This window comes from Pseudophryne corroboree, chromosome 1 (genome assembly GCF_028390025.1).
Source record: "Pseudophryne corroboree isolate aPseCor3 chromosome 1, aPseCor3.hap2, whole genome shotgun sequence".
Lineage (NCBI taxonomy): Eukaryota > Metazoa > Chordata > Amphibia > Anura > Myobatrachidae > Pseudophryne > Pseudophryne corroboree.
In genome coordinates, this window is record NC_086444.1 from 1,118,988,005 (window position 1) to 1,119,002,184 (window position 14,180).

General features: G+C 44.5%; 1 protein-coding gene across 2 annotated transcripts in view; it reads right to left on the reverse strand.

The window, feature by feature from the left end:
• C1QTNF7 (C1q and TNF related 7) overlaps positions 1-14,180 on the reverse strand; it is a 196,568-nt gene that overhangs the window by 26,323 nt on the left and 156,065 nt on the right. The window contains exon 2 of one of the 2 annotated variants that reach the window (XM_063951227.1): positions 10,012-10,138. The exons of the other annotated variant lie outside the window; for it this stretch is intronic. Within the exon in view, the coding sequence (XP_063807297.1) occupies positions 10,012-10,138 (127 nt within the window). The remainder of the gene's footprint in view (positions 1-10,011; positions 10,139-14,180) is intronic. 2 annotated transcript variants of the gene reach the window in all.

The following is a 14,180-nucleotide window of genomic DNA, read 5'->3' on the forward strand; positions in this document are numbered from 1 at the left end:
CGTGTACGGAGGTCAGCTCTACTCACCTCACACCTCTGATTGTGTCCTCCCTTAGCCGGCTTCTTTCTCTGGTGCTGACTTACGAGCCTCTGCTCCCGGATACCTCGATCACGTGTTCCCAGCGTGGTGTATTGTCTTTCCGCCGTGCACGGATTCCACCGGGTCCTCGTGCTCCATTTGGGGTTTCAGTGGTGTATTTCTACAACGCGTTTCAGCCACTTAGCCTTCCTATGGGAGTATTTGCATGTCCTTTCCATGAATGCTCCTTATAAAGGGTTGTATCTCAAAACCCCACCTTCTGTGGGTCTCAAAGACACCTCTCTCATTGGTCCATGTAATTGAGTCCCGATTGGTTAATAAAGCTGTCAGTCAAAAAAGTTTATTCATTCCATTTGTTGGAAGGTGTATCACCTGTTACTTCTACTGTTGGTCAGTTTGCTAAGCTGATTAAATATTAATTAATACATGGGTAAATGTCTATTATAATAGATACAACCCTTTATAAGGAGCACTGAAACCCCAAATAGAGCATGAGGACCCGGTGGAATCCGTGCACGGAGCAAAGACAGTACACCACGCTGGGAACACGTGATCGAGGTATCTGGGAGCAGAGGCTCGTAAGGCAGCACCAGAGAAAGAAGCCGGCTAAGGGAGGACACAATTGGAAGTGTGAGGTGAGTAGAGCTGACCTCCATACACGGCAGGGGGGGGGGGAGGCCTGTGTGTGTGTGCAGTGAGCGGTTTGTGGAGCCGCGGCTGTTCAACATCCCTCGCATAGACGGCTCTTACGCTCATGGCTGACTGACATCCAGGGAGTGTCCCTACACCGACGCCCGCTGGAGATCAGAGCCAGGAGAAGTTTGACCGGTCCAGAGGAACTGCTCCCAGTACAATCTACGTACGGCGGGAGTGTATGGCGAGCGGTCTCATTAGCCGCTGCCGGTTGACACCCCCTGCCGAGACAGGTCCCACGCTTGCAGCATACGATATCTGGGGTAGAGTCGGTGCACCGGCGCCCCGCAGGCTATCAGAGCTGCAAAAGGGTTAACCAGTCGGGAGGGTACTGCTCCAAGCACTTATCCAGGTAGTGCCCCCCAGACACCGTGGAGACCAGCTTTCACAAGGTATACCTAAGTGCACTTAGCAACTCGGACGAGCGGGACGCCGCTGTCCGATGGACACTTACAACTGTTCCCAGCTAGTCTCAACTGTGATTGACCACCCGGACTCCACCACAGTTAGGGTCAGGCATTGTTCCTAACAACAGTATCGACCAGGAGTTAGATACTACGCATTGCAGGACATTTTCATTATCTCAATATATTGTTATAAAACACCAATTGACTGTTCGATATCCCGCTCATATCACGGATTTTTGTGGCAGTATCAGCTTATTGATATCTTTTGTCTATTTTACCAGTAAAGTTTTGAAATATACTTATTGTGATAGGTTTTTCATTTGCAGACAGCAGATAGGGCCGAGCGCAGCACCTTTAATCATCAAAAGGAGTAGGAAGAACAACTGCATCTGAATGACCCCTCCATTTGCATATATGCAAATTATTTTGCAGTTTGACATTATGATTGTAAATGATTTAATGATTTGCACTATCTGCCTGCTTAGTTGACATACAGGATTAAATGAATGGTGATTAGCATAAAGTAAGTATTATAAACAAAAACATATATTTTTTAAAATGCTATAGGCCCTCATTCAGCATCAGCTGCAAAACTGCAACTGCTATCAGTCGCATGCTGGGGGCCACCCAGCACAGGGCAAGTCTGCCCAGCATGCCAATTCAATTGCGATTGCATGGCTAAATAAGGGAAGCCCCCAGCCACCATGTTTCCTGTCGCAGCAGCCGCGTGTGCGACTGTTTTTGCTACATCACCCCCGACTGCCCCGTGAATGCCTCTGCCTGTCAATTAGACAAAGGCGTTTGCATTACTGAGATGCGATCTCCCCGGTCCGCGCACGTGCGCACTACAGTGGGACCAGGGGGGATACAATTGCATCGCAGCATGATCTGTTGCTGAATAAGGTCCACAGGTTTTTAAACAGGTAACCAAGGCAAGTGACACGGGGAATGTGAGGAATTCTTCAGGCTACCCAGATGGTGCTGTAGTACGATGTACATAATGTAGAGGTTTTAGCAGAAGGAGTTACAAAGCTAAATGGTCACATCACCACAGTCATCTTGTCGTCACTTTAAGAACATCTCTCAACACCGTCTCAGGATGGCTGGATAATGAACAAGCTACACTGCCTGAGGAGTGCTAGAGAATTAACAAGTTACACCGCCTCAGGATAGCTGGATGATTGACAAGCTTCCTCAATTAAGCTATGCTGCTGCCGCCAACATGGAATGAATTAGGTCTTCATTTTATTCCCCGGCTTCCAACTGTGTGGTGCACCCTAAGTTCTGGTGCCCTATGCTGCAGCCTAATCAGCCTAATGGTTAACCAAGCCCTGACGACTGCTCTCAGGGCCAGAAGTCATAGATGCATACGATTGAGAATATGTTAGAATAGTCACATAGGACTTAGGTGTTTGGAACTGCCGTACTTTGATTGAATGGTATGGTTTATGTCATTTTAAGGTGCTGAAAAAGAGATAACTTTCTTCAACATGACTACAGCAGAATGCTAAATGTGATGATCTGATTGAATGTCACTGCAAGGGTGTTTGAAATGATAAGGGGGGCCATCTGCACATAATTCTTTGAAAATATGGCGCTGCTGCCATAATTTTTCTAAAGAAACCATCAGAAATATGTTGCTTTGTTCTGACTGCAGAGAAATCGGCGTGGGCCCATCTTGACTCAAGGGCCGATGTTCACCACACACCTTGTACCTGCTGGGAATGATGTGTGTGCAAGTGTTGTTAATTGCAGAGTTATATAGGTACACACTAGCGGATGACTGAAACTATGAACAGCCCAGTTATGTAACCAGTGGTGTTGGTTTATTGGTGTGTAACAGGTTCTGTCATACTCACTGTTGTATACACACTGGGGATGGATCAAAGCTTTGAGCAAAGTAGGGTTCTATACAGCTCACCAGCCGGTGAGTGTATGCTGCTTGCAGACAGCGGTGCGCGGATACTGGAACAGCTACACGCAAGTATTAAAAACTGGAGCTAAGTGGAAAAGTTTTTCAAATACATAAACAGCAAAAGATTAAAGAAAGAGAGTATATGCCCTTTAAAAGGCCAGTTGGGCGTCCTAATCAAAGACGACATTGACAAAGCGGAATAATAAAATTAGTTTTTCTCATCAGTATTCACAAGAGAGGATCAGATGGCGGGATTGACGTATAACCTCAGCAATGAGAATGTCCCACTGCTAAGTGCTTATTTAAGTAAGGAAGTAGTCTGTGACCGATTCAATAAAATAAGATTAATAAGTCACCTGGTCCTGATGGAATTCACCCAAGGGTTCTCATGGAGCTACACTCCGAATTAGCAAGACCCCTATATTTGATTTTCATTGACTCATTAATATGTATTAACCTTGAGAAGGCATAAGGAAGTGATAAACCAGTGAGAAATGCAAGGTGATAAACGCACCAGCCAAATAGCTCCAGTATGTAAATTAGCAGTTAGGAGCTGATTGGCTGGTGCGATTGTCACCTTGCATTTATCACTGGTTTATCACTTCCTTATGCCGTCTCCAGGTTAATACATCTGCCCCAATGTATCTACAAGATGGGTGCAGTAGTACATCAAAATGAAGGACAGACCTCCCTGGGCCCTAATGGCCAGCATGTATGTACAGTATAACAACACCCACTATAGATTCTACATACGTCATTTTATCACTTGCTACAGCACATCATTGGTTGTCAAACTTTTTTTTTTTTAAATTATCCCCATAGACGTCAAGCTCCTGAAATACCTTCATTTTTATAGTAATATCTATTCTAAGACTCAGGGCTAATTATTACAAGTGCCTATTCAATGCTCTTCAATATACATTTACTACGAGTATTATATTTCCCACACTACAAGTGTATGGAACATATTTGGGCCACATCCAGCACTATAATTTGCCATCTGTGTTATATGTAATCTGAGATGGAAAAAGCATGTGGATGTTATACAATGACGGAACACCAGAGAAACAGTGATGATCATTGATCTCTCTAGATTCTTTGACGATATTTCAGAAATTCATACAGTGCACATACAACTCCCACTGAATAAGATCTGCTCACCAAATAGGGCCAAGGATTAGATGTTAACCCAAACTTCCCATGTTGTCTATAACTGTATAGACTACAATACAAATACATCTAAAACTAAATGAACCAAATAAGAAATGAAGCCAACGAACAAAACATATGTTGGAAAAAATAGGAAATAATAATAATAATCAGCTTTATTTAAAGTGCTGCCCAGCTCACATGTATAATTCAAGTTTAATGAGATGTTTTCAAATCAGAGTCACTATGAACAAGCTGCTTGTGGGAAATTATTATTATTTATTATTATCCTTTATTTATATGGCGCCACAAGGGTTACGCAGCGCCCAATTACAGAGTACATATGCACATAATCAAAACAGGAAAACAGTGACTTACAGTTGAAGACAATACAGGACAAGTACAGGGTAACTAAGCATAACTACACCAGTAGACGACATAGAGATAAGTTTCAAGGTGGCCAAAAACTGCAGGATTTGGGCAGTTGAGGATTATTAAAGTAAGAAAAGGATAAGCACATGAGGGAAAATGGCCCTACTCGTGAGAGCTTACATTCTAAAGGGGAGGGGCATATCCTCATATCTACAGTAGGTGGGATTTGCAACTGCTCAGTTATGCACAAGAGTTTGATTAATATATGTACTTATGTAGGGCATCTGTCAGGTACCCAAGATTGGGGTTTAGACCTCCCAGGGCACTGCAGCATGTACCCCCGCAGCATGTAAAGAGTGCCCTGGTATTAGCAATATGGCATGGGCCATGGCCACTCCCCCCATGCTCACTTGACCAATGACCATGCTCCCCAGTAGCGTGGCCCATATTTGTAGTGGTGATCAGATGCTAAGCTGTGTATCTAGGTGGGAATAGACAAGCTGGTGACTTTTTAATCAGGAGTTGCTCTGCTTTTGGTTCCAAGGTTTTTCAGTCTACAATGTACATGGGCCTAATGCAGAGATGTACGGAAATGCATTAGCAGCTAAGAAGTTGTACGCAGCAGCTGTGCGAAAGTATGTCTACAAAGTCTGCGTCCGGTGACACAGACCCTGGACCCATCACGCCTTTGAAACAAGTGTTTTGAAAAATTGTGTCGAGTGACGCCCCTGCTCCACCCCCCAAATGCTGCAGCTTGTCAATCATGCTGCGGCTGACAGGGGGCTGCGAGTGATATCGCAAGACCGGTTCTGCACATGGGCAGTCCCCACACCATCGCATTTTTACGTAAACCATTGAGTTTTCCCTGGGGCATTTTAAGATATAAGGGGGCCCGTGTGCAGATTCTGGTGTGCCCCCTCCCCTCTGTGGTGCCATATGCTCCGGCATTATGCCGGAGACTACTGCGCATGTGCAGGTCTCTACAGAAACATGCCGCCCACCACGGTCCGGAGACAAATTTCCTACTGTGCATGTGCGGCTGCCATATTGAGAGTGATTTTTGCCGCCGCTGTTGCTGTGGCTTCAGCGCTTGTCGGGGAATTCCGGAGAGATAAGTGTTAAAACAATATGAGTGCAGTGTGCGCGGTGTTGCCCCCCCCCTCCGTACATATTGCACCAATGATAGATACGCCAATGGTTTTTCAGACAAATATGAATTAGGCTGATTATCCCCAAAGCCCCTTCCATAAATCAGTGACTACAGGTAGGTTTGCCTTGACATGCAGCCCCCCCTATATTAATAACAATAGTGCACCACGTCAGATGCCAAGTCTGTGCCATTCTACTGACCATCGCCTTGTCTCTGGAGAGGCATTTTCCCCTTCCTGCTACTATTAGAAGGGTTTCACTATCCATCTATCTGATACTTTCATTTCCCATCAAACTTAGAGCAGATGCAAAACTCTCTGCCTACTGTATTTTCATGACGCTGTCAGTCAGATGAAATAACATTGCTGTGTAATTCTAGAGATTGTAGAGCTGGTCATCTCTGTGGAATCCTTCTTCATTAATTTAACATAATGACTGAACACATTCCAAAGCATCCAACCAGAACGCAACACTTAGATGCAAGAGAATAATTTATTGGGTGAGCTCACTGATACAGTCAGTTTATCTTTCAGATATGAACTGAGCTTGGACAAAATCTTTTGAACATGAATTTGTGGTGACTGGTGTCTCTCCAGTACAAAGCAGAAACATCTGGGTGTTCATCACAAGATGTAAAAAGTCTGGCATTATAAACACTTAATCATCCACACCAGGGTGAAGATGTAAACAGGCGAAAGTTTTCCAACAGAGTCATAGGATTTGTTTATATTACTTCTAATCATATTCCCAGAGCCCAGATACTTTAGAGGCTCATGGACTTTGACTAGGGGAGTCATTCCTAGTTGATCGCTCGCTAGCTGTTTTTAGCAGCCGTGCAAAGGCATAGTCACCACCCACAGGGGAGTGTACTTTAGCTGTGCAAGTGTGTGAACGCTTGTGCAGCCAAGCGGTACAAAAACAGTTTGCAGTTTCTGAGTAGGTCTGAACTTACTCAGCCGCAGAGATCACTTCAGCCTGTCCGGTCCCGGAATTGACGTCAGACACCCGCCCTGCAAACCCTTGGACACGCCTGCGTTTTTCCAAACACTCCCAGAAAACGGTCAGTTGACACCCATAAACGCTTTCTTCCTGTCAATCTCCTTGCGATCGGCTGTGCGAATGGATTCTTCGTACAATCCATCACACAGCAACGTTCTGCTTTGCAACGCGCTTGTGCATTGCGGTGCATACACATGCGCAGTAGTGACCTGATCGCTGCACTGCGAAAAACGGTAGCGTGCAATCAGGTCGGAATGACCCCCTATGTTCTGTGGCCCAAGAAGGTGGTGGTGCAGAGAAGCCAGGCCTGAGCTACAGATACTCAGCCATGCCCTCAAGATGGTGTGGCATTCACCCTTGAAAGGCACCCTGTTATTTTGAGGTAGAGCAGAAAATATTGGGGGGGGGGGGGTCCATTGTAAAAAATGTGGCATGGCCATGTCCCCACTTACTTGGTCATGCCCCACCTTAGTGCTGGAGCCCAACATTTTTCATGGTGACCCTGGCTGAGTTCCTCTCACCCAACGCATTTCCTGCTAAATGCAAAAGTTCATCAGCATTATTTTTTACCTCAGATGCTGGACTTTTTTTGTTTCTATAGTATATTCACTATGTTCCTGTATTACAATGTTTTACCATACTGATGCGTTAATGAAAACTACTCTAAAGTGTGTACACACTATGCGATATATATCGGACAATGTTGCGATCTGCTATGGATTACAACGGCCATCCCCTCAAATCCACCCAGTTTATCATTTGAATTGGGAGGTCGCATTGTATGTGCTGCACATCCAATGGGATGATTCTATGGCCAATGCTGTGTTGTACATCCAGCATGTAACCATAGATCGTGCCGGCAAACAGATTGTGCAGTGTGTACAGCGGAGCGATGTATCATCGGGTTGCACTGTTGTCAGGTGTGTACCCAGCTTAAGTGCCAGATTCAGAGATGTACAGTAATTCAATGTTAATGCATATCTCCAATGTTTTAAGATCTGCACATGCTCAGATGATACGCTGCACATGTGCTCATCTGGGCTGCGATATCACTCACAATGACCCAAAAGCTGTAGCATGATTAACATGTTGCTGGCTTTTGGGAATGGTGGCTGCGTTCCAGGAAATGGGGGCCTTTCAGACCTTTTTTCTGGGAGTGCTGAAGCCAGTGGCTGCTTCCTTAGACGCAACTTAACTGGCTCCGGCAGTGTGATTTCACCAGACATCCTGAGTAACCTACAGGTTACTCAAATGTTCGATGCTGATGCACTAGATCCGATGCTGCATCTTTGGAGCCAGCTGCGGATCAGAGAAAGATGCCTCCTGCTACTTTTGCATAATTGCACACAGCCACTGTGTACAAAGATACAGCAGCTGTGTCCACCTGAGAATGAAACCCTAAGTTCCTGTGCACAATACTAAGGTATCAGGAGTAACTCACCCGAGCTGCACCTTCTGTCACTTTCGAATGGTTGAACATAAATTCCTGCATTGACTGGGGTGAGCTGCTCCCAAAATGTGGGAGCCCCTGACATGGTCCTTCTAGTTAGAGAGGACCACTTATTACTGAAATAAAAAAAATGTTGGTTTATATAGGTAACTTGAGAAGGACATATGCGTGTCAAGGTAGGCTGATGAAAAGCACACTTTATGGGAGATGATAACTGGATTGTGGTGCTGGTGATGCGAGCAGTCAGAATACCAACGGCAGCATGCTGACGCTCAGGATCCCAACACCTAGTAGGTAAGTATTTTATCCCTAATCCCTAACCTCCCAAACCCTAACCCTCCTTTCCCGCATACTGACCTTAACCATAACCCCCCTCCCCGCAGTCTAAACCTAACCCTCTCCCCCTGCAGTCTAGCCCTATCCCTCCCCCCTCAGCCTAAACCTAACCCCACCTTAGAGGCATGTATCAAAACATGTATGATAATGCTGTGCTGGATCCAAAACTGTTGCTAGCGGTAATACTAAATAAACATCCATACAAGCAATCTGCACAAGATAATTTTGTTACAAATCCAACATAAGAAAAAATTAACATTAACATACATACATACATACATACATACATACATACATACATACATAATAGCTAATGGAGTACTAAAAAAATTATTACATCTGGCTTATATAATATTATAAAACCTGAAAATCTAAGATAGGTATATAAAAAAAAACCTCTTGCAAAGAGCAACTCAGCCCCATATATTAATTTAGCCTCCTTGGATTTTTAAATTAGATACCCTTGCCCCCAAGGGACTGTTATTTACACAAATTCACCCTGCTGCAGTACTCAGGAAGGAAAAATAATGAGGCAGGTATAATTGTCTCAGATGGGATTTTGAACAAATTGATTTGTACCACATACAGTGGCAGGCTATTGTACTGGATATATAGAGATTGTTCTCACATGAATTCTATATGCATTTGGACTACATACCACACAGAGGTGATTGATTGCTGCTGGTCAATACAAGATTTGACAACTAATAACAACTTCAATACAAATTCTTACGATATGGACCACAAGCTATGTGGACGGGGTCTCCCGAAATTGAAAACATCGATTTTTGAGAACTCATGTGAGAAAAATCTCTATTAATCCAGCACAATAGCCTGCCCTTGTATGTGGTGCAATTTTTTCAAAATCCTATTTGAGAAAATGATCCTTATCATCATAGTTGAAAATTCAATTATCTGAGAACTAACACCCCTGAGGAAGTCACCATAGACAAAATGCGTTGGGGGAAACACTATTTTATATATTAACAGAGAGTTAAATAGGGCTTGCAAGCCATAGAATCATTGACATCTGTTTGAAGTATTAAGATAATGTAAATTATTTTTTGAATATTTTATTCTAATTTAATAAAAACTGTTCTTATACATTGGGTGTATTTGCATATAGGGTCACAATAATCTTTCCTCTGTTCATATCTTTGATTAAAAAAAATGTATTGAATGAGAGCGCTCCCCAAAAAACTCTCTCTCTCTCTCTCTCTCTCTGTATATATATATATATATATATATATATACAAACGCTCGGCTCCGGCACTCCAGAATACCATAACCTGCTAAGGTGCCTTCCCTGTGGGACCAGCCCACTATGCATACAGACCGGATTAAGGCGGCACTCAGAGACTTAGTATATTGGTGAAGCAGGCATCCAAGCTCGGATGCTGTTTTTATTAGTGTTACGTTTCGGGGACGTATCCCCTTCCTCAGACGAAAATACAGTGCATCAAACAAGTATATATACACAGTGTATAATTAGTGCAACTTACCCCCCTTACGGCAGCGTGCATCGCGGTCCACCGGGCTTCCCCGCTCGGCACATCCGGTTTCTGCGTCACCACAGCACAGGAAGTGACGTGCGTGGGCCGGCCGGTTGCCACGACGACGCGCCGCAGGCTGTAATATAACAGAATGTAAACAACTGTGAAACATCTACATGTTAAGTACGAATAATGCATTTTTGGACAAAACATAGTGATAAAAAATCCAAACAGAAATTGGACACCATATTGAAGCATGCTGTAAGTGAGGGATTTATCTCGCAAACAGTATGTGACAAACTAACCACCAAATGGCCAGTGGTGCCGTTGCTGTACACTTTACCGAAGATACAATAGGACGCACAGAGGCCCCCGGGGAGACCAATTATCTCTGCCCGGGGGTCTTTGTGTGAACCTGTTGCTATATATTTAGATTATTATCTGCAACCGTGTGTACAGGATATTTTTACATATCTTAAAGATTCTGGGATGTTGCTAGATAAACTGGCGGTGTTAGAACAGGTTCCCAGTGATGCGACGTTGGTCACTCTGGATGTCGCCAGCTTGTATACCTGTATTCCGCACCAAGCGGGACTGGCGGCTGTGGCACGTCTGATCACTGGCAACAAGCTATATGAAGGTCCCGACATTGGCTTTTTTATGGAATTGTTGGCATTTACATTGGAGCATAATTTCTTCTTGTTCAATGGGCATTTCTTCATGCAATTGACGGGCTGCTCGATGGGCTCACCGGTAGCTCCATCTTTCGCCAATTGTTACATGTGGGAGGTTGAAAGGTGTCTGTTTTTTGAAAACATTGTAACGTCAGGAGCCATGTCTTTATATTACAGGTACATAGATGATCTCTTGATCATCTGGAATAAGGACCTAGCGTCATTAATTGAGATCATTGATAAACAAAACCAGTCCAGTAGCCCCATTAAACTCACCCTCACGGCCAGCAAAAGTGAGGTGTGTTACCTAGATGTGCTTATACATTTAAAGGATGGCAAGATAACTACCTCATTATACAAAAAACCCACTGACAGGAACACAATTCTTCATGCTGGCAGCTTTCATCCTAAGTCCATCATACGCAGTTTGCCATACTCACAATTCATTAGGGTCTGTAGAAATAATTCTGATGTGGGCATGAGAGATGTACAACTAGGAGAAATGATTACCAACTTTTGTGACCGAGGCTATGCTAAAGCTGAATTATACAAAGCATGTGAGAAAGCTAAAGCTAACGTAGCACAGAAAGTAAAGAAGAAACACATTGATACAACTAGAGCAGTGACACCTTGGGTCAATGAATATAACACCAGCAGTCCTGCGACTGCAAGACGTGCAAAGGACCTATGGCAAATGGTCATTTCAGATCCAGATTTGAAATGTTTTCAAAATCACAGGCTAATGCCCTGCTATTCTCGTAGCAGAAACCTCAAAGACATGGTGGTGAAGACCGATGTAACTGGCTTTTGTCAACCCAGGGCACAGAGTAATTTTTTAAGTAGAAAAAACGGGTGCTTCAAATGCCTAGGGTGCACTACTTGCTCTTACATGCTTACTGGCGATACCATACCGCACCCACAAACTGGCAAACGGTTTAAAATCAGGTGGCCACTCACATGCACCACAAGGTTCGTTATTTACGTCATAGTATGCCCTTGCGGGCTATATTATGTCGGGAAAACAGAATGCCAGTTAAAAGTGAGACTGACACAACATAGGTCCACTATACGGGCAGCACTAACAACAGGCATGAGTGACCAGCCTGTCGCCCGCCATTTCGCCCTTCAGCGACATAATCTAGCTAGCCTTAGGTACAAGGCAATAGACCATGTCCCAGCCTCTTTAAGAGGAGGTGATAGGGGCAAAAAATTGCTCCAACTGGAATCCAAATGGATTTTCAAACTAGATTGTATGTCACCAAGGGGCCTTAATGAATCCTTGGGACTTATTAACTTTCTATAAGTGCCCGCTGAGGAGGGCTAGCCAACACCCACTGTGTAAAAGATGATAGACCAAAATGGTCAAACAGTAGACATATACAGAATATTTATCCACAGTTGGTGACTTATGATCCTTTAGTAAGATGTGAAATACTAGGGTAGCTTGAACAGCAATCATGCGTAAGTCTTTGTAACAGCTAATTGCTAATATTCAATATTTAAAATTTAAATTCTAAATAATACTCACAGTACAGGTCACAGGCTCCTATTATGCAGGCACTATAGGAGTATAATGTATGTTTTTTATCACTCTGTTAAACTATTTATGTGTGAGGCATACTCGAGCTTGTATCAAGCGCTTTTGTATGTATGCCATGTTTTATCTGATTTTTTATCACTATGTTTTGTCCAAAAATGCATTATTCGTACTTAACATGTAGATGTTTCACAGTTGTTTACATTCTGTTATATTACAGCCTGCGGCGCGTCGTCGTGGCAACCGGCCGGCCCACGCACGTCACTTCCTGTGCTGTGGTGACGCAGAAACCGGATGTGCCGAGCGGGGAAGCCCGGTGGACCGCGATGCACGCTGCCGTAAGGGGGGTAAGTTGCACTAATTATACACTGTGTATATATACTTGTTTGATGCACTGTATTTTCGTCTGAGGAAGGGGATACGTCCCCGAAACGTAACACTAATAAAAACAGCATCCGAGCTTGGATGCCTGCTTCACCAATATACTATGTCTCTGAGTGCCGCCTTAATCCGGTCTGTATATATATATATATATATATATATAATATATATTTTTAGCCTTCCAAAAAAGAGACTGGCACTCAGGAGCCTGTTGAGAATGTTAAATGAAGTGCCCCAATATCAATGTTTTGGAGGTATAAACTTCTTCGTCAGGACCATATAGCAAAGCAGGTATATGGTCCTGACGACGGGGCTTATACCCCCGAAACGTTGATATTGGGACAGTACATTTAACATTCTCAACAGTCTTCTGAGTGCCGGTCTCTTTTTTGTAAGGATATGTATCACTGGTCGGGGCACCAGAGCAGGTGAAAAAAGCATAGGGGTGCCAGTGTTAGGCGCCGGGGTCCGCTCGTCGGTGCGGCCCGGCGCCTAGCAACCAGGGACGCCGTGCGCGTACAGCCGCCGGCTCCCTGGCAACGCTAGACGCCGGGCGCACGGAGCCGCACGGACCCTAGCAACGGGGACGCCACTGGTGGACCGCGTTCCCCGTTGCTGGGTCCATTTAAATTAATAGGGCACCTGTTTCCTGGCCGTGCAGCAAGGCAGCTGCACAGCATTTAATCCAATCAGCCTCTGAACAGCTGATTGGAGGACTCCCTGTTAAGTACACTTCCTGGGCTTCTCACAGACGCTGGTAATAGCTTCATGCATGCTGTATCTGTTTGCTGAGAGTGTTTCCAGTCCTGCTGTACCCGGTCGTTCCTGTCCTCAGTTGTCCTGTACTCGGAAGTCGTCATCTGTTCCTGGAGTCCTGACTGAGCACCTTTAAACATCCAGTGGTGTTCGTGAGTTACGGCGTAGCCGTGTGTTGCGGGTTGGCCGCTTTATTACTTATTATTTATCATTTGTGTTCCGGAGCTTTTGCGGTGCTGGGTAGGAGTAACGGACTAGTGGATTTTGGTTGTCCTTTTATCTGGCGGTTTTTCCGCGCATACTTCTGGTTTGGTTAGTTAGCTTGTTGCCCCTGGCCTGTTGTCAGTCAGAGGTCCTCTTGTCATCATCCTGCCTCGGATTTCCCTTTGTCTCTCACTAAGACCGGGGGGCACCGGAGTTGGGCAGACATAATCCGCCTTTCAAACGTGGCTGCCAGGGGCTCAAGAAACCATAGTCTCGCAAGGGATTTTCGATAGCACGGGTGAGACAATAGAGTTAGGGCGCCAGGGGCAACTAGTCTTTCTAGCTCCCGTAACGAGCATTCCCCTTCCAGTACTCTGGCCATTGTCATTAGATCTCCTCCGGTCAGGAGTACTGGAATCATAACATTATTACCGGCCATACCAAAACTTAAAATTAAACAGGGTTTGATTTTTTCCTTATTCAGTTTTGTAAGAGTTATCGGTCTCATGAATCCCACAGGTTTAGGGCCAAATCCTGGCCAGCTCCTAGTCAGCCAGATTCAAGAACTTACTCAGATGGTTCAGGATCTTTCCCTTCGGGTGAAGTCGCAGGAAGATCTTTTACGA